Source organism: Salvelinus namaycush, unplaced genomic scaffold, assembly GCF_016432855.1.
Source record: "Salvelinus namaycush isolate Seneca unplaced genomic scaffold, SaNama_1.0 Scaffold1071, whole genome shotgun sequence".
In the NCBI taxonomy this organism is placed as follows: Eukaryota; Metazoa; Chordata; class Actinopteri; order Salmoniformes; family Salmonidae; genus Salvelinus; species Salvelinus namaycush.
Window position 1 is genome coordinate 7749 of NW_024057755.1, and position 20625 is coordinate 28373.

Consider the following 20625-nt stretch of genomic DNA (forward strand, 5'->3'; position numbering starts at 1 on the left):
TCCTGACAACTGTTGCTTTCTCTGTGTTCTCTCCACAGAACTCCCCGGCTGGAACAGTGTGCTCTAACCAGGCCACGGTCGGTAGAGGGAACCAGTAAACACCACTTAACAACCTAGATGGGCTTCATGCACAAGTCAATAAAAGAGGTGCATTTTATGTATTTTGCCAATGGGTTTTAAGTCTTTTTATGTACAGTATTGTCATTGTGTATTCGTTTTCTATTTATACTTTTGTTACATTTGTAATTGTGTGCTCTTTGATTATCTGCATATTTGTAGAATTTGCTGGGATGAAAAGTGTTACTGTAGTGGTGATACGATGATGTTGGCTACTCTTTATTTTAGACCATTTATTTTGAGTGTTGAGTTCACAGAGCATCTGTTTAATGGGTTCCAGTATAGAGGAACTGCTGAGTTCAACTAGCCTACTGAAGGCAGTTTAAGACCATATCAAGTCAATGATGACTGGGGAGAGAAGACACAGTTAGTTGGAGAGACAGTGGTCTGATACAAGACAGGAAGTTGGTACAGGAAGTCTACATGATGGCAGAATGGTGTTAACATCCACTAGTCACTGTTTCTCTGCATGTTTTGTGCAGTTAGCAGAATAACAATATTATATATTTTCAGTTTATATCTATTTAGAAGTTGTTGTGTCAGTTTTTATGTTGAGTGTTAAATCAAAAAAACAATTGAGGCTGATTTTAAGGTTGTTTTTTAATTGCACTGTAATAAAAACCTTTACATTCAATTTCCATAATCTTTTGGTCTTACTCGTCCAACATTTTAGATATCTCATTAAAATTGATTAAATTGAGATTTTGTGTCACGAGCGTACACACAATTCACCATAATGTGGAATTATTTCTTTAGACATGTAAAAAAAAATCATGAAAAGCTGAAATATCTCGTGTCAATTGGCGTTCAACCCCTTTTCTATGGCAAGCCTAAATAAGTTCAGGAGTAAAGATTTGCTTAACAAGTCACATAAGTTGCATGGAATCACTCTGTGTGCAGTACCAGTGTTTAAAATTATTTTTTCAATGACTACCTCATCTCTGTACCCCACACATACAATTGTCTGTAAGGTCCTTCAGTCAAGCTGCGAATTTCAAATAGATTAAACCACAAAGACTGGGAGCTTTTCCAATGACTCACAAAGAAGGGCACCTGTTGGTAGATGGGTAAAAAGATCATGGCGAAGCTATTATGTACAGTTTGGAGGGTTTTTCAATATACCCAATCACTACAAAGGTACAGGCGTCCTTCCTAAATCAGTCGCCGGAGAGGAAGGAAACCGCTCAGGGATTTCACCCACAGGAGGTTGGTGGCACCTTAATTGGGGAGAAAGGCTCGTGGTAATGGCTGGAGCAGAATAGGTGGAATGGTATCAAATACATCCAACACGTTTTCCATGTGTTTGATTCCATTCCATTTTCTCCGTTCCAGACATTATTATGAGTTGTCTTCCTCTCAGCAGCCTCCACTGATTTCACCATAACGCCAATGGTGACATTAAAACAGTTACAGAGTTTAACGGCTGTGATTGGAGAAAACTGAGGATGTATCAACAACATTTTACTTACTCCATAATGCAAATTTAAATGACATAGTGAAAAGAAGGAAACATGTACAGAATAAAAATATTCCAAAACATGCATTTTGTTTGCAATTAGGCACTAAAGTAAAACTGCAAACATTTGGCCAAGAAATTCACTCTATGTCCAACACAACATATCGTTGAGTACCACTCTTCATATTTTCAAGGATGGTGTTGGCTGCAATATGTTATGGGTATGCTTGTCATCAAGTGATTTAGGATAAAAAATAAATGGAATAGAGCTAAGCACAGGCAAAACTCTAGAGAAAAACCTGGTTCAGTCTGATTTTCAAAAGACATTGGGACACAAATTCACCTTTCAGAAGGACAATAACCTAAAACAAAAAGCTAAATATATACCAGAGTTGCTTACTATGACAATATTGAATGTTCCTAATTGTCCAAGTTACAGTTTTGATCGGCTTGAAAATCTATGGCAAGACTTGAAAATGGCTGTCTAGCAATGATCAACAACCAATTTGAAAGAGCTTGATTAATATTTTTAATGAATAATGTGCAAATTCCTCTTATAGACTTAAAAAAAGCTTTATTTAACCAGGTAAGTCAGTTAAGAACAAATTCTTCTTTTCAATGACCTCCTATGAACAGTGGGTTAACTGCCTTGTTCAGAGATAGAACAACAGATTTTTACCTTGTCAGTTCAGGGATTCGATCTTTCAACACTTACAGTTACTAGTCCAATGCTCTAACCACTAGGCTACCTGACTTACCAAGATAGACTCACAGCTGTCATCGCTGCCAGAGGTGATTCTAACATGCATTGACTCAGGGGTGAGAATACTTATGTAAATTAGTTACTTTGTTATTATGGGTTATTGTGTGTAAATGGATTAGAAAACACATTTATTTCATCATTTTTTAAATTCAGGCATTAACACAACAAATGTGGAATAAGTCAAGGGGTATGAATACTTTCTGAAGGCGCTGAGTACACCAGACATTAGGAACACCTTCCTAATATTAAGTTTCACCCATATTTGTCTTCACAACAGCCTCAAATCATCAGGGAAAGGACTCTACAAGGTGTCGAAAGCATTCCACAGGGAAGCTGGTCCGTGTTGACGCCAATGCTTCCCACAGTTGTGTCAAGTTGACTGGATGTGTTTGGGTGGTGGACCATTCTTCATACACACTGGAAACTGTTAAATGTGAAAAAACCCAGTGGTGTTGTAGTTCTTGAAACCAGTGCGCCTGGAACCTAATACGACACCTCGTTCAAAGAGACTTACATTTTTGTCTTGCCCAATTACCATCTAAATGGCACACATACACAATCCATGTCTCAATTGACTCAAAGCTTAATAATCCTCCTTTAACCTGTCTCCTCCCCTTCATCTACTCTGATTGAAGTGGATTTAACAAGTGACATGAATAAGGGATCATAGCTTTAACCGGGATGATGGCGCCGGAGGGGATGGCCGCCGTTTTACAGGCTCCTAACCAACTGTGTTATTTGTGTGTTTTCTCGCATTGTTTGTAACTTATTTTGTACATAATGTTGCTGCTACCGTCTCTTATGACCAAAAAGAGCTTCTTGATATCAGAACAGCGATTACTCACTTTGAATTGGACAAAGACTTTTTCTTTAATGAGTCCGGAGCGAAGGATATACTGCTTTTTCAAGACCAGGCCCAAATCCCTGTCATTCACGTGAAGAAAATATGGAAATACAGGGGGCAGAGATCGGGGTTCCTTGTGAGAATTCATCGCAGAGTGGGTAACCCGGCCTCTACCATACGTTCTATTGGCCAATGTACAATCACTGGAGAATAAACTGGATGAGCTCCGTTCAAGACTATCCCACCAACAGGACATTAAAACTGTACTGTCTTATGTTTCATAGAGTCGTGTCTGAACAACGACATGATAATGTACAGTAGGCTGGTTTTTCCATACATCGACAAGACAGAACAGTTGCCTACGGCAAGACAAGGGATGGCGGTCTGTGTCAATTTGTCAATAACAGCTGGTGCGCAAAATCATATATTAGGGAAGTCTCAAGGTTTTGCTCTACTGAAGTAGATTATCTCAAGCTGTAGACCACACTATTTACCAAGAGAGTTTCCATCTATATTTTTCATAGCTGTCCATTTACCACCACATTCCGATGCTGGAACTAAGAATGCACTCAACGAGCTGTATAAAGTCATAAGCAAACAAGAAAATGCTCATCCAGAGGCGGGGCTTCAAGAGGCCAGTGACTTTAATGCAGGGAAACTTCAATCTGTTTTACCTAATTTCCACCAGCATGTTACATGTGCAACCAGAGGGGAAAACACTCTAGACCACCTTTACACCACACACAGAGATATGTACAAAGCTCTCCCTCACCCGCCATTTTGCAAATCTGACCACAATTCTATCCTCCTGATTCCTGCTTACAAGCAAAAACTAAAGCAGGAAGTACAAGTGACTCACTCAATACGGAAGTGGTCAGATGACGCAGATGCTAAGCTATATGCCTATTTTCGATATGCCCTCAAATACAGGACTAGATTGAATCTTACTACATCAGGGCTTGCAAACTATTACGGACTACAAAGGGAAGCCTACCCGGATGACCTAAATGACTTCTATGCGCGCCTCGAGGCAAGAAACACTGAAGCATACATGAGAGTACCAGCTGTTCCGGACGATTGTGTGATCGAGCTCGCCGTAGCCGATGTGAGTAAGACCTTAAAACAGATTAACATTCACAAGGCCGCAGGGCCTAGACGGATTACCAGGATGTGTACTCCGAGCATACGCTGACCAACTGGCAAGTGTCTTCACTAACATTTTCAACCTGTCCCTGGCCGAGTCTGTAATACCTCCATGTTTCAAGCAGACCCTCGTATTCCCTGTGCCCAATAACACCAAGGTAACCTGCCTAAATGACTACTGACCCATAGTACTCATGTCTGTAGCCAGGCTGGTCATAGCTCACATCAACACCATCATCCCAGAAACACTAGATCCACTCCAATTTGCATACCGCCCCAACAGATCCACAGATGATGCAATCTCTATTCCAATCAACAATGCCCTTTCCCACTTGGACAAGAGGAACACCTACGTGAGAATGCTGTTCATTGACTACAGCTCAGAGTTCAACATCATAGTTCCCTCAAATCTCATCAATAAGCTAAGGACCCTGGGTCTAAACACCTCCCTCTGCAACTGGATCCTGGACTTTCTGACGGGCCACACCCCAGGTAGTAAAGGTTGGCAACAACACATCTGCCTCTCTGATACTCAACACGGGGGTCCCTCAGGGGTGCTTGCTTAGTCCGCTCCTGTACTCCCTGTTCACCCATGACCGCGTGGCCAAGCACAACTCCAACACAATCATTAGCTTTGCAGACGACACACCAACAAAAATGAGACAGCCTATAGGGAGGAGGTCAGAAATCTGGCAGGGTGGTTCCAGGACAACAACCTTATGGATAGTGGATTATGGAAGGCCTTGGGTAGGTCGAAGAGGGTTTTGTCTAGAAGGGATACCGCTTTTGTCAATGTGTTTTTCCTGGCTTATGTAGCAGGTTAGGATAATTAACGTAGCAGGTTAGTTTAATTCAATTAAGGTAAGGGTTAAGGTTAACTAAAATTAAAAATGTAATTTACTTTTTACTTCAATTTGACAAAAGCTGTAACCCATCTAGACATGACGGTCGAAGAGGGCGTCCGTGTCCACCTTGCTGCCCAGGCCCTACAGGTTGATGTCTCCCTCTTGTGACTCCCAGCCCACAATGCTCTTCTTGGCAGATAGAAGCGAAGTAAGGAAAGAGGAAGTGGGTGCAGGAGAGATTTAGGAGTGTTTGATAATCCGTCAGCTACAATTACAGTTACTTTGTTTCTGACAGAGTCTGTTTTTTGTGTTGAAAAATAATACGGGAACCGTGTATCTTTTACTGTACTCAAATTTAACTAGACAAGTTGTATGGAATTTGGTTCATGATTTAGTAAAATTGTAAAAAAATCCCACACACGTTCAGCCAAACCTGGGAGATAGGAGACAGGGAGATGGTTATATTGCAGAATGTCCCCACTTACATAAACTGCAATGAATATTATTATCCCACAATGAAAAACATCTTGTGTATAAGTGTTTCACTTCTGGCAGTAATGACATTTATAGGCCATATAAAGCTGTTGAGTCAGTGGCTGACCCACACAATGTGTTAAGAATCAGTCAGTGGGCAGCTGGGCTCCATTTCATTTGAAACTGGTGAAACATGACTAAGGCCACCTCTGCAATGTTTCAAGTGACTGAAACTAATTGTTCTGGAGTAGAAGGTTCATTAGAAAATGACTGTGTTCTTAGAACTTATATTTGAATACAGTGTTTTCACAACTGATGTTGACACCCAGCACATAGACTATTCAACATCCTGTTAAATAAATACTGTAGTATTCTTTAAAAATAATTTCTCAAACAGTTATTAGGAAGTACGTCACTGATGAAATGTGAGATGAGTCACATGAATTTCAGTACATTACAGTCTTCCACACAACAACAACTAGTTATGAATCAGACATAAAGGAATAAGCACAAGTCATTATATTTTATGGGATGTGCTATATAACTGTGTAGAAAAGTGTACAGTTAATTCCTGATTTGTGTAACTTCATAGTCTGTATTTAAACTTCTGTGAAAAAGTTTTAGCATATTTCTGACACTGAATGTTATCAGATATTCAATCAAAAGCTGATATTAGATAAATGGAACCTGAGTGAACAAATAAAACAACAATGACATACTTATTTCATTTATTTCATAAACAAAGTTATGCAACACCCAATGTCCCTGTGTAAAAAAGTAATTGCCTCCTTTATACTCAATAACTGGTTGTGTCTCCTTCAGCTGAAATGACTCCAACCAAACACTTCCTGTAGTTGTTGATCAGTCTCTCACGTTGCTGTGGAGGAATTTTGGCCCACTCTCCCATGCAGAACTGCTATAACTCAGCGACATTTGTGGGTTTTCAATCATGAACTGCACATTTCAAGTCCTGTCACAATATCTCATTTGGGATTAGGTCTGGACATTGACTAGGCCATTCAAAACCTTTAAATGTGTTGCTTTTTATCAATTTTCATGTAGACTTGATTGTGTGTTTTGGAATGGTGACACAACCAGTTATTGAGTGTAAGGGGGAAATTACTTTTTCACACGGGGGAATTGGTTGTTGCATAACTTTGTTAATTAAATAAATTAATAACTATAAAAAAGTGTGTTATTTGGTAACTCAAGTTCCCTTTATCTAATAGGTTTTGGTTGAAGATCTGATAACATTCAGTTAAAAAAAAGCAAAAATAGTGAAAATCAGAAAGGGGTAAAAACTGTTTCATATCACTGTACAGTATGTGAAGCCGACGTCAGTGTGCAGCTAACAGTATAGCTTCCACCACTGTCCCTGTCACCATACCGGGCTCAAACTAGTGGTCCTCTGCTCACAAACACATGTCACCTCACTCCTTGACAACATACCTACCAATTGAAAAATCACCTGTACATAGAAATAAGTTCATATTATTATTATTGGGAGAGACTGTACCAATGATGTGTATAAACCCTGGATCGCTGATGCTATGTAACGGCCAATGAGAGACTTTAAATCCACCGGTCTCTATATATGGTACTCCCCAGAAGAAGCAGTCCTCCATAAGAATTAATGGAATTCTATAGTATTTCAATAAAATGTTTCAAGGACGAAATTACATGTATTTAAGTATTTTGTTGTAGATGGGGCAGTAAAGTTAGTACTCTATAAAGAAAATACTTTAATATCTTTACATGTTTATTTTTTATTTGTTATGTTCAGGTCATATAAAAAGCATGAGCTGGAGCACACCCAGAGAAAATGACTTACTGTAGAGGTGCTGACTTGTAACGGCTTTCTTCCTGGGATGAAGGAGAGGACCAAAATGCAGCGCAGTTAGTGTTCAACATGTTTAATTTAACGAACTGTGAACACTTACAACAATACAAAACAACAAACGTGAAAACCGAGACAGTCCTATCTGGTGCAGAACACAAACACAGAGACAGGAAACAACCACCCACAATCCCCAACACAAAACAAGCCACCTATATATGATTCTCAATCAGGGACAACGATTGACAGCTGCCTCTGATTGAGAACCATATTAGGCTGAACACAGAAACAGACAAACTAGACACACAACATAGAATGCCCACCCCAACTCACGCCCTGACCATACTAAACAAATACAAAAACAAGGGAAAACAGGTCAGGAACGTGACAGAACCCCCCCCTCAAGGTGCGAACTCCGGGCGCACCCCTAAAACTCAAGGGGAGGGTCTGGGTGGGCATCTGTCCGCGGTGGCGGCTCCGGCGCAGAACGAGGACACCACTCCACCATTGTCTTTGTCCCCCTCCTTAGCGTCCTTTGAGTGGCGACCCTCGCCCCCGGTCTAGGAACCTTCCCAAAGGTCCCTCCTAAATAGAGGAGATAACTCAGGACAGAGAGGTAGCTCAGGACAGAGAGGTAGCTCAGGACAGAGAGGTAGCTCAGGACAGAGAGGTAGCTCAGGACAGAGGCGCAACTCCGGACTGAAGGGCAGCTCCGGACAGAGAGGCAGCTCTGGACTGAAGGGCAGCTCCGGACTGAATGGCAGCTCCGGGCTGAGGGGCAGCTCCGGGCTGAGGGGCAGCTCATGACTGGAGGGCAGCTCATGACTGGAGGGCAGCTCATGACTGGAGGGCAGCTCATGACTGGAGGGCAGCTCATGACTGGAAGGCGGCTCATGACTGGAAGGCGGCTCATGACTGGAAGGCGGCTCATGACTGGAAGGCGGCTCATGACTGAAGGGCGGCTCATGACTGGAAGGCGGCTCATGACTGGAAGGCGGCTCATGACTGGAAGGCGGCTCATGACTGGCTGGCGGCTCCTGACTGGCTGGCGGCTCCTGACTGGCTGGCGGCTCTGGCGGCTCCTGACTGGCTGGCGGCTCTGGCGGCTCCTGACTGGCTGGCGGCTCTGGCGGCTCCTGACTGGCTGGCGGCTCTGGCGGCTCCTGACTGGCTGGCGGCTCTGGCGGCTCCTGACTGGCTGGCGGCTCTGGCGGCTCCTGACTGGCTGGCGGCTCTGGCGGCTCCTGACTGGCTGGCGGCTCTGGCGGCTCCTGACTGACGGACGGCTCTAGCGGCTCCTGACTGACGGACGGCTCTAGCGGCTCCTGACTGACTGGCGGCTCTGACGGCTCGGGACAGACGGGCGGCTCTGACGGCTCGGGACAGACGGGCGGCTCTGACGGCTCGGGACAGACGGGCGGCTCTGACGGCTCGGGACAGACGGGCGGCTCTGACGGCTCGGGACAGACGGGCGGCTCAGACGGCTCGGGACAGACGGGCGGCTCAGATGGCGCTGGGCCGACGGATGGCTCAGATGGCGCTGGGCAGACGGATGGCTCAGATGGCGCTGGGCAGACGGATGGCTCAGATGACGCTGGGCAGACGGATGGCTCAGATGGCGCTGGTCAGACGGATGGCTCAGATGGCGCTGGGCAGACGGATGGCTCAGATGGCGCTGGGCAGACGGATGGCTCAGATGGCGCTGGGCAGACGACCGACTCTGACCTGCTGAGGCGCACAGTAGGCCTGGTGCGTGGTGCCGGAACTGGTGGTACCGGACTGGAGACACGCACCTCAAGGCTAGTGCGGGGAGCAGGAACAGGGCACACTGGAATCTCGAGGCGCACTATTGGCCTAGTGCGTGGTACCGGAACTGGTGGTACCGGGCTGAGGGCACGCACCTCAGGGCGAGTGCGGGGAGAAGGAACAGTGCGTACAGGACTCTGGAGACGCACAGGAGGCTTGGTGCGTGGTGCCGGAACTGGTGGTACTGGACAGACCGGACCGTGAAGGCGCACTGGAGGTCTTGAGAGCAGGGCTGGCACCATCCGCCCTGGCTGGATCTTCACCCTAGCCCGGCAGATGTGGGGAGCTGAGATGTTGCGCACCGGGCTAAGCACACGCACCGGGGACACCGTGCGCTCCACCGCATAACACGGTGCCTGCCCGGTACGACGCCCTCTCTCTCCACTGGAAGCACGGCTGGGAGAGCTGTAGCGCCGAGCTGGCAGAGGACGTGCAGGGCTAGGGAGGCGCACAGGAGGCCTGGTGCGTGAGGCTGGCACAGTCTTAACCAGACGGCTAGCACGCACCTCAGGACGAGTATGGAGAGCTGTTCCCGGTGACATCAACTCCCCGACATGTTCAGTCGGGCGGATGTCGTGCCTCATGCACCAAACCAGCACCTCCCTCATAACTCTCTCCTCCAATTTCCCCATTAACTCCTTCACTGTCTCTGCGTCGCTCACCTCCAATTCCGCCCTGACCAGCTCCTTACGGTAAGCAGGGGGAGTTGGCTCAGGTCTGACTCCTGACTCTGCCACACTCCCCGTGTGCCCCCCCCCCCCAAGAAATTTTTGGGCTGCCTCTCGGGCCTCCAGCCGCTCTGCCGTGCTAGCGCCTCATAATAGCGCCTCTCCGCCTTCGCTGCCTCCAGCTCTTCTTTGGGGCGGCGATATTCCCCTGGCTCTGCCCAGGGTCCTTTACCGTCTAATTCATCCTCCCATGTCCATTCCTCCAAATAGTGCAGCCTCTCCTGCTGCTGCAGCCTCTCCTGCTGCTGCTGCTTGGTCCGGGTTAGGTGGGTGGTTCTGTAACGGCTTTCTTCCTGGGATGAAGGAGAGGACCAAAATGCAGCGCAGTTAGTGTTCAACATGTTTAATTTAACGAACTGTGAACACTTACAACAATACAAAACAACAAACGTGAAAACCGAGACAGTCCTATCTGGTGCAGAACACAAACACAGAGACAGGAAACAACCACCCACAATCCCCAACACAAAACAAGCCACCTATATATGATTCTCAATCAGGGACAACGATTGACAGCTGCCTCTGATTGAGAACCATATTAAGCTGAACACAGAAACAGACAAACTAGACACACAACATAGAATGCCCACCCCAACTCACACCCTGACCATACTAAACAAATACAAAAACAAGGGAAAACAGGTCAGGAACGTGACATGACTAACAGTGAATACACTGTAAGCTATAAAAACAAAGAGAGTTGCACACTCTATATATATAAACTCCCAGTAATTTATTGGGTAAAACACCAATGTTTCGGCATCACTGTGTCTTCTTCAGGGTAAAGTCATGAATTCTTGAACCAGGTTATGTAGACATACAGTGCAATTAGTGCAACCAATGACAATCATGAGGGGTGTGTCATAATTATGAGGTTAATTAGAGTGAATTGAGTGAAACTGTTAAAAGACAATAGTTTACAGCATATTAAATATATTAGCCTATTGTTATCATTAAAATTAGCATAAGATTAGCATCAACATAAATGATTGTTTAATTTAATTTCACATATATTTAATTGTTTCCAATTTCATTAAATGTTGATAAAATGTAATATCTTGGTTCATCCATAATGCATAGTAAGCATCATCAACAGGGGGAACATATTGGTTCTACGCTGATAAGCTGTAGAAAGAATATACTCATTTATAAGACCTCTTTATAAAATAATTGTTCATAAAAAGGGCCTGAGACCAAAGTCAATATTCTGACCACTAGGGGTCAATGTTTTTCAATAGGAAATCCAGTAGGCCTCCCTCTGTAGTAGTAGGATCTCCATGTTACCTCCTCTCCTTGGTAGAGCAACATGCTCAATACCTGTGTATTTGAGGGAGGAGATGGGATCAACCTGTGTTGCTTCAACAAAGTGAGCTGCTATTGGATAGTCAGTGTTCTTACACCTGATTGAGCTGCGGTGTTCAGCTCTGCATTGTTTTAATTGTCTTTTCATTTGTCCTACGTTGGCTTTTCCACATGAACATGTGATGAGATAGATCACTACCTTTATCTTGCAAGAGATGATACCCCTAACAGGGATTTTTCGACCTGTATCTGGGTGTCTGAAGAAGGGTGTTTTTGTAGTGCTATTGCACTATGAGCATGATCCACATTTGTAGTTCCCATTTGGAATGGGTGTCAAGAGTGTCTGAGTGGGCTCAGGGGGCAGGTCAGATCTCAGATCTGTTAAAATAATTAAAACAATGCAGATCTGACCTGGTCAGATCTCACAAGCTATCCCCAATATTGCGCCCACACTTATAGACCACCAGTGGGGTTTCCTTGAAGAGGTGTGATTTTTTTTGGTCTGATTGCAGAATATGCCAGTGCCTTTTCAGGATTGCTTTCATTTTTTCTGAACACTTGGTGTACTTAGTGCAAAAGACTGTTGCGTTGTTTCACTTCTTTGGTTTAGTTTTTAGAAAAACCTCTTTTGGTTTTTGAGATATTTTCTTCATTGCAGGATCAATACTTTTTTAGCATTGCTGTCAAAATCTGACTGTTGGCAACAGATTCATTTAACCCTGAATAACTGGCTATATGGGAGACCATTCCTGAGGGGAAGGGGATGCATACTATCCCCACGTAGCAGGGTTTTGAGGTCTGTTGGCTTTGTGTACAGGTCTGTATGTAATGCATCATTCCCTTTGATGATCCATAAGTCCAGGGAGTTTAATTTTCTCTCATCAGTCTGCATGGTGAATTTGAGATATTCAGAGCTCTCGTTTAGCAGAGTTTGGAATTAATTTAGTTCCTGCTGACTTCCTTCCCAGAGCACAAAGACATCATCTATGTTTATATTCCATGAGAGGATTTTAGAAAGTAGGGGGTGTGTCTCTATGTTTTGTAAATGAGTGCTTCCTCAAATTGTTCCACATACAGGTTTGCATAGTTGGGGGCAAAGGGGAAGACCATGGCTACACAATTTGAAGGAAAAACTCTGACTCAATGATAAATTAGTTATTGGATAATACCAGTTCAGTGAGATGCAAGATGCGACCATTGGCTGGAACAAGGGTAGGGTCTCTCTGATGAAGGAAGTGTTGCAGTTTCACAAAATATAATTTAAAAGTATGGATTAAGGTGTCTGTAATGTAATATACTTGTCAAAAACTAATGTAGACATTAATAAATGCATTTCTATAGCTTTTACAATGGAGGAGGAGTAACAAGATGGCTGTGCAATGGCTTCCAATCAGCGGCCCCTGTCAATCATCTAGGTTTAATACATATCATTGGACTGAACCGAAAATATATCAGAACCTCCCTGATGTTGACTTTCATGTTGCAGGTGTTTTGGCCTGTTTTGGTCAACGAGGTTTGATCGCCACAATGCCAAATAAACTGGATGTACTGACTGGCTCCTGTATGCAAATCCCATGTTCATTTGACATTCCTCACCAAAAAAAGTATACATTTAACAGCACAATACATACCTCTGGAGTGTGGATGAAAGAAATCCCATACTTTGATCTGCATCCGGACAGTGTGATATTTAACAGTAGTGAGACGGTCAACAGATATCAAGGGAAGATAACTGGAAACATGTCCCAGAAGAACTGCACCACAGTCTTCTTCAATGTAACCACCAATTACACTAATAGATACTTCTTCAGGATTGAGAGTCAACCATTCCGTGCAACAGACATTGGAAAGTCTGTTAAAATAGTTGTCAGGGGTAAGAGACAATTCAACTTTTAACCAACAATTTTTTCCAGTTTATATTCCTTTCATCAAGGATAAGAGTAGAACAAGTGGACAGTTTAACTATTAGTGTAAAATATCTTCATCTACAATGTATTACAGATTTTCCTTCCAGTCCCATCCTTACTGTCTCAGGTGAGGTGAAGGAAGGGACCCCTGTCAGTTTGAACTGCTCTGCTGTCGCTCCCTGTCTCGAACACCCCCCTGAGCTGACATGGACTCTCCCAACACAGTTCACAACTGAGAACCAACTGCAAGAGAATCCAGACCAAACCAAATCAGTTCTCTCCACGGTGACCTTCACTCCGTCATACCTTCATCATGAGAAGAACATCACTTGTACTGCAGTCTACCCAGTAGGGACAAGCAACAAGACAGCTGAACATAACATGATGCTTAATGTTTCATGTAAGATTTAGTCACCGGTTCCTGAATAATAGATCATTCTATCATGTTTTCACTGATGATTGTAATAGTGGTTTTGATGAGACTATTCAATATACCATATCAGATACATTCTAAATGAACCCCTCTCCCTCAGTCTCTCCTAAGGACACCTCGGCCTCCATCAGTCCAGCTGATCCAGTGTTAGTGGGAAGCTGTGTTAATCTGACCTGCAGCAGTACAGCCAACCCTCCTGTGACAAACTTCACCTGGTTCCAGATCAGTGGAGATAAACCAATACAGGTAGCATCTGGACAGAGTTACACCCTCAATGTGACTGTTGGTGATGGAGGACTGTACTACTGTGAAGCAAGAAATAGTTATGACTGTGGGAAGTCAAAGGAAGTGCAGCTGGCTATTAAAGGTAGACGCATTGGCACATTCAAAATGGCACAACATTAGGGATATTATAGATATAGATAGATATACAGTAGAAGAGATATACTTGTTTTTGTGGAACAGACCAGATAAAGCATGCCTGCTAAATGTATCTAGGTATGATACATCTGTAGGATCTTAATTTGATCATAATTTTGTTTCAGAGAAGTTTATTGCATTGTGGGAAATGCAGATAAGCTTTGATTTACATAAATTCACCAAAAATCTGCACTAAAACGTGGTTATATTAACAGTATTGCACTTTTCATGTAGCCTTATTTTGTCCAGCTAATAGCCTCACCTCCAATGGAACAACATTACAGAGGAAACGTTCAAATCCTTTTGCTGCAGGATTATTTCGCTGCAACAATACTGGCTAAATTAAGACCTTACATCTGTACATCTACAGTATATGTGTAATTTGTAATGTTAGACAATGTGCAAAATGTTTCCTCTTTTAGGAACAGATGACCATAATATGTGTTTTATTTACAGGACAAGAAGAGCCTGTTAACACAAAGGTTTTTGAGATTGTAGGAAAAACCTTGGGGTTGCTTTTCCTTTTCAGCCTGGTCGTATTCTTTGCATGGTAAAAAGATATTCCCAGCCTCAATTTAAACATATTTATCATGCTGATTGTGCTTATGTATATGAACACCTAAATGATGTCAAAATACCTTTATTCTTGTCTTCCAGGAGGAGGAGAACATCTAGACTCCCCAGTGGGTTTGACATGACAGACCTTTCACAGGGACAGGTGGGAATGTTAGAATAAACTTTTAAAACTCATCTAGGAAGAATTGAATGAATACTGTGTTGTGTAACCAACTGTAACTATGAAGCCATTATTCTTCTGAAGTGTCGGTCCTGACAACTGTTGCTTTCTCTGTGTTCTCTCCACAGAACTCCCCGGCTGGAACAGTGTGCTCTAACCAGGCCACGGTCGGTAGAGGGAACCAGTAAACACCACTTAACAACCTAGATGGGCTTCATGCACAAGTCAATAAAAGAGGTGCATTTTATGTATTTTGCCAATGGGTTTTAAGTCTTTTTATGTACAGTATTGTCATTGTGTATTCGTTTTCTATTTATACTTTTGTTACATTTGTAATTGTGTGCTCTTTGATTATCTGCATATTTGTAGAATTTGCTGGGATGAAAAGTGTTACTGTAGTGGTGATACGATGATGTTGGCTACTCTTTATTTTAGACCATTTATTTTGAGTGTTGAGTTCACAGAGCATCTGTTTAATGGGTTCCAGTATAGAGGAACTGCTGAGTTCAACTAGCCTACTGAAGGCAGTTTAAGACCATATCAAGTCAATGATGACTGGGGAGAGAAGACACAGTTAGTTGGAGAGACAGTGGTCTGATACAAGACAGGAAGTTGGTACAGGAAGTCTACATGATGGCAGAATGGTGTTAACATCCACTAGTCACTGTTTCTCTGCATGTTTTGTGCAGTTAGCAGAATAACAATATTATATATTTTCAGTTTATATCTATTTAGAAGTTGTTGTGTCAGTTTTTATGTTGAGTGTTAAATCAAAGAAACAATTGAGGCTGATTTAAGGTTGTTTTTTAATTGCACTGTAATAAAAACCTTTACATTCAATTTCCATGAAATCTTTTGGTCTTACTCGTCCAACATTTTAGATATCTCATTAAAATTGATTAAATTGAGATTTTGTGTCACGAGCGTACACACAATTCACCATAATGTGGAATTATTTCTTTAGACATGTAAAAAAAAATCATGAAAAGCTGAAATATCTCGTGTCAATTGGCGTTCAACCCCTTTTCTATGGCAAGCCTAAATAAGTTCAGGAGTAAAGATTTGCTTAACAAGTCACATAAGTTGCATGGAATCACTCTGTGTGCAGTACCAGTGTTTAAAATTATTTTTTCAATGACTACCTCATCTCTGTACCCCACACATACAATTGTCTGTAAGGTCCTTCAGTCAAGCTGCGAATTTCAAATAGATTAAACCACAAAGACTGGGAGCTTTTCCAATGACTCACAAAGAAGGGCACCTGTTGGTAGATGGGTAAAAAGATCATGGCGAAGCTATTATGTACAGTTTGGAGGGTTTTTCAATATACCCAATCACTACAAAGGTACAGGCGTCCTTCCTAAATCAGTCGCCGGAGAGGAAGGAAACCGCTCAGGGATTTCACCCACAGGAGGTTGGTGGCACCTTAATTGGGGAGAAAGGCTCGTGGTAATGGCTGGAGCAGAATAGGTGGAATGGTATCAAATACATCCAACACGTTTTCCATGTGTTTGATTCCATTCCATTTTCTCCGTTCCAGACATTATTATGAGTTGTCTTCCTCTCAGCAGCCTCCACTGATTTCACCATAACGCCAATGGTGACATTAAAACAGTTACAGAGTTTAACGGCTGTGATTGGAGAAAACTGAGGATGTATCAACAACATTTTACTTACTCCATAATGCAAATTTAAATGACATAGTGAAAAGAAGGAAACATGTACAGAATAAAAATATTCCAAAACATGCATTTTGTTTGCAATAAGGCACTAAAGTAAAACTGCAAACATTTGGCCAAGAAATTCACTCTATGTCCAACACAACATATCGTTGAGTACCACTCTTCATATTTTCAAGGATGGTGTTGGCTGCAATATGTTATGGGTATGCTTGTCATCAAGTGATTTAGGATAAAAAATAAATGGAATAGAGCTAAGCACAGGCAAAACTCTAGAGAAAAACCTGGTTCAGTCTGATTTTCAAAAGACATTGGGACACAAATTCACCTTTCAGAAGGACAATAACCTAAAACAAAAAGCTAAATATATACCAGAGTTGCTTACTATGACAATATTGAATGTTCCTAATTGTCCAAGTTACAGTTTTGATCGGCTTGAAAATCTATGGCAAGACTTGAAAATGGCTGTCTAGCAATGATCAACAACCAATTTGAAAGAGCTTGATTAATATTTTTAATGAATAATGTGCAAATTCCTCTTATAGACTTAAAAAAAGCTTTATTTAACCAGGTAAGTCAGTTAAGAACAAATTCTTCTTTTCAATGACCTCCTATGAACAGTGGGTTAACTGCCTTGTTCAGAGATAGAACAACAGATTTTTACCTTGTCAGTTCAGGGATTCGATCTTTCAACACTTACAGTTACTAGTCCAATGCTCTAACCACTAGGCTACCTGACTTACCAAGATAGACTCACAGCTGTCATCGCTGCCAGAGGTGATTCTAACATGCATTGACTCAGGGGTGAGAATACTTATGTAAATGAGTTACTTTGTTATTATGGGTTATTGTGTGTAAATGGATTAGAAAACACATTTATTTCATCATTTTTTAAATTCAGGCATTAACACAACAAATGTGGAATAAGTCAAGGGGTATGAATACTTTCTGAAGGCGCTGAGTACACCAGACATTAGGAACACCTTCCTAATATTAAGTTTCACCCATATTTGTCTTCACAACAGCCTCAAATCATCAGGGAAAGGACTCTACAAGGTGTCGAAAGCATTCCACAGGGAAGCTGGTCCGTGTTGACGCCAATGCTTCCCACAGTTGTGTCAAGTTGACTGGATGTGTTTGGGTGGTGGACCATTCTTCATACACACTGGAAACTGTTAAATGTGAAAAAACCCAGTGGTGTTGTAGTTCTTGAAACCAGTGCGCCTGGAACCTAATACGACACCTCGTTCAAAGAGACTTACATTTTTGTCTTGCCCAATTACCATCTAAATGGCACACATACACAATCCATGTCTCAATTGACTCAAAGCTTAATAATCCTCCTTTAACCTGTCTCCTCCCCTTCATCTACTCTGATTGAAGTGGATTTAACAAGTGACATGAATAAGGGATCATAGCTTTAACCGGGATGATGGCGCCGGAGGGGATGGCCGCCGTTTTACAGGCTCCTAACCAACTGTGTTATTTGTGTGTTTTCTCGCATTGTTTGTAACTTATTTTGTACATAATGTTGCTGCTACCGTCTCTTATGACCAAAAAGAGCTTCTTGATATCAGAACAGCGATTACTCACTTTGAATTGGACAAAGACTTTTTCTTTAATGAGTCCGGAGCGAAGGATATACTGCTTTTTCAAGACCAGGCCCAAATCCCTGTCATTCACGTGAAGAAAATATGGAAATACAGGGGGCAGAGATCGGGGTTCCTTGTGAGAATTCATCGCAGAGTGGGTAACCCGGCCTCTACCATACGTTCTATTGGCCAATGTACAATCACTGGAGAATAAACTGGATGAGCTCCGTTCAAGACTATCCCACCAACAGGACATTAAAACTGTACTGTCTTATGTTTCATAGAGTCGTGTCTGAACAACGACATGATAATGTACAGTAGGCTGGTTTTTCCATACATCGACAAGACAGAACAGTTGCCTACGGCAAGACAAGGGATGGCGGTCTGTGTCAATTTGTCAATAACAGCTGGTGCGCAAAATCATATATTAGGGAAGTCTCAAGGTTTTGCTCTACTGAAGTAGATTATCTCAAGCTGTAGACCACACTATTTACCAAGAGAGTTTCCATCTATATTTTTCATAGCTGTCCATTTACCACCACATTCCGATGCTGGAACTAAGAATGCACTCAACGAGCTGTATAAAGTCATAAGCAAACAAGAAAATGCTCATCCAGAGGCGGGGCTTCAAGAGGCCAGTGACTTTAATGCAGGGAAACTTCAATCTGTTTTACCTAATTTCCACCAGCATGTTACATGTGCAACCAGAGGGGAAAACACTCTAGACCACCTTTACACCACACACAGAGATATGTACAAAGCTCTCCCTCACCCGCCATTTTGCAAATCTGACCACAATTCTATCCTCCTGATTCCTGCTTACAAGCAAAAACTAAAGCAGGAAGTACAAGTGACTCACTCAATACGGAAGTGGTCAGATGACGCAGATGCTAAGCTATATGCCTATTTTCGATATGCCCTCAAATACAGGACTAGATTGAATCTTACTACATCAGGGCTTGCAAACTATTACGGACTACAAAGGGAAGCCTACCCGGATGACCTAAATGACTTCTATGCGCGCCTCGAGGCAAGAAACACTGAAGCATACATGAGAGTACCAGCTGTTCCGGACGATTGTGTGATCACGCTCGCCGTAGCCGATGTGAGTAAGACCTTAAAACAGATTAACATTCACAAGGCCGCAGGGCCAGACGGATTACCAGGATGTGTACTCCGAGCATACGCTGACCAACTGGCAAGTGTCTTCACTAACATTTTCAACCTGTCCCTGGCCGAGTCTGTAATACCTCCATGTTTCAAGCAGACCCTCGTATTCCCTGTGCCCAATAACACCAAGGTAACCTGCCTAAATGACTACTGACCCATAGTACTCATGTCTGTAGCCAGGCTGGTCATAGCTCACATCAACACCATCATCCCAGAAACACTAGATCCACTCCAATTTGCATACCGCCCCAACAGATCCACAGATGATGCAATCTCTATTCCAATCAACAATGCCCTTTCCCACTTGGACAAGAGGAACACCTACGTGAGAATGCTGTTCATTGACTACAGCTCAGAGTTCAACATCATAGTTCCCTCAAATCTCATCAATAAGCTAAGGACCCTGGGTCTAAACACCTCCCTCTGCAACTGGATCCTGGACTTTCTGACGGGCCACACCCCAGGTAGTAAAGGTTGGCAACAACACATCTGCCTCTCTGATACTCAACACGGGGGTCCCTCAGGGGTGCTTGCTTAGTCCGCTCCTGTACTCCCTGTTCACCCATGACCGCGTGGCCAAGCACAACTCCAACACAATCATTAGCTTTGCAGACGACACACCAACAAAAATGAGACAGCCTATAGGGAGGAGGTCAGAAATCTGGCAGGGTGGTTCCAGGACAACAACCTTATGTATAGTGGATTATGGAAGGCCTTGGGTAGGTCGAAGAGGGTTTTGTCTAGAAGGGATACCGCTTTTGTCAATGTGTTTTTCCTGGCTTATGTAGCAGGTTAGGATAATTAACGTAGCAGGTTAGTTTAATTCAATTAAGGTAAGGGTTAAGGTTAACTAAAATTAAAAATGTAATTTACTTTTTACTTCAATTTGACAAAAGCTGTAACCCATCTAGACATGACGGTCGAAGAGGGCGTCCGTGTCCACCTTGCTGCCCAGGCCCTACAGGTTGATGTCTCCCTCTTGTGACTCCCAGCCCACAATGCTCTTCTTGGCAGATAGAAGCGAAGTAAGGAAAGAGGAAGTGGGTGCAGGAGAGATTTAGGAGTGTTTGATAATCCGTCAGCTACAATTACAGTTACTTTGTTTCTGACAGAGTCTGTTTTTTGTGTTGAAAAATAATACGGGAACCGTGTATCTTTTACTGTACTCAAATTTAACTAGACAAGTTGTATGGAATTTGGTTCATGATTTAGTAAAATTGTAAAAAAATCCCACACACGTTCAGCCAAACCTGGGAGATAGGAGACAGGGAGATGGTTATATTGCAGAATGTCCCCACTTACATAAACTGCAATGAATATTATTATCCCACAATGAAAAACATCTTGTGTATAAGTGTTTCACTTCTGGCAGT

The 20625-nt window shown here is 42.8% G+C and overlaps 1 protein-coding gene across 1 annotated transcript; it reads left to right on the forward strand.

The window, feature by feature from the left end:
• Positions 1-12842: 12842 nt before the first annotated feature.
• On the forward strand, positions 12843-14968 carry LOC120035612 (vascular cell adhesion protein 1-like). The gene is made up of 4 exons (XM_038982208.1): positions 12843-13188; positions 13317-13622; positions 13756-14022; positions 14940-14968. The coding sequence occupies exons 1-4, from the start codon at positions 12843-12845 to the stop codon at positions 14966-14968; spliced, it is 948 nt and encodes a 315-aa protein (XP_038838136.1).
• Positions 14969-20625: the final 5657 nt, after the last annotated feature.

What these genes read in the sequence shown, in the direction of transcription:
- LOC120035612 (XM_038982208.1), top strand. Translation starts at nt 12,843, where the DNA reads ATGCCAAATAAACTGGATGTACTGACTGGCTCCTGTATGCAAATCCCA. An exon ending in TGTTAAAATAGTTGTCAGGG is followed by an intron (nt 13,189 to 13,316) that starts GTAAGAGACAAT and finishes AATGTATTACAG; the next exon opens with ATTTTCCTTCCAGTCCCATC. An exon ending in CATGATGCTTAATGTTTCAT is followed by an intron (nt 13,623 to 13,755) that starts GTAAGATTTAGT and finishes CCTCTCCCTCAG; the next exon opens with TCTCTCCTAAGGACACCTCG.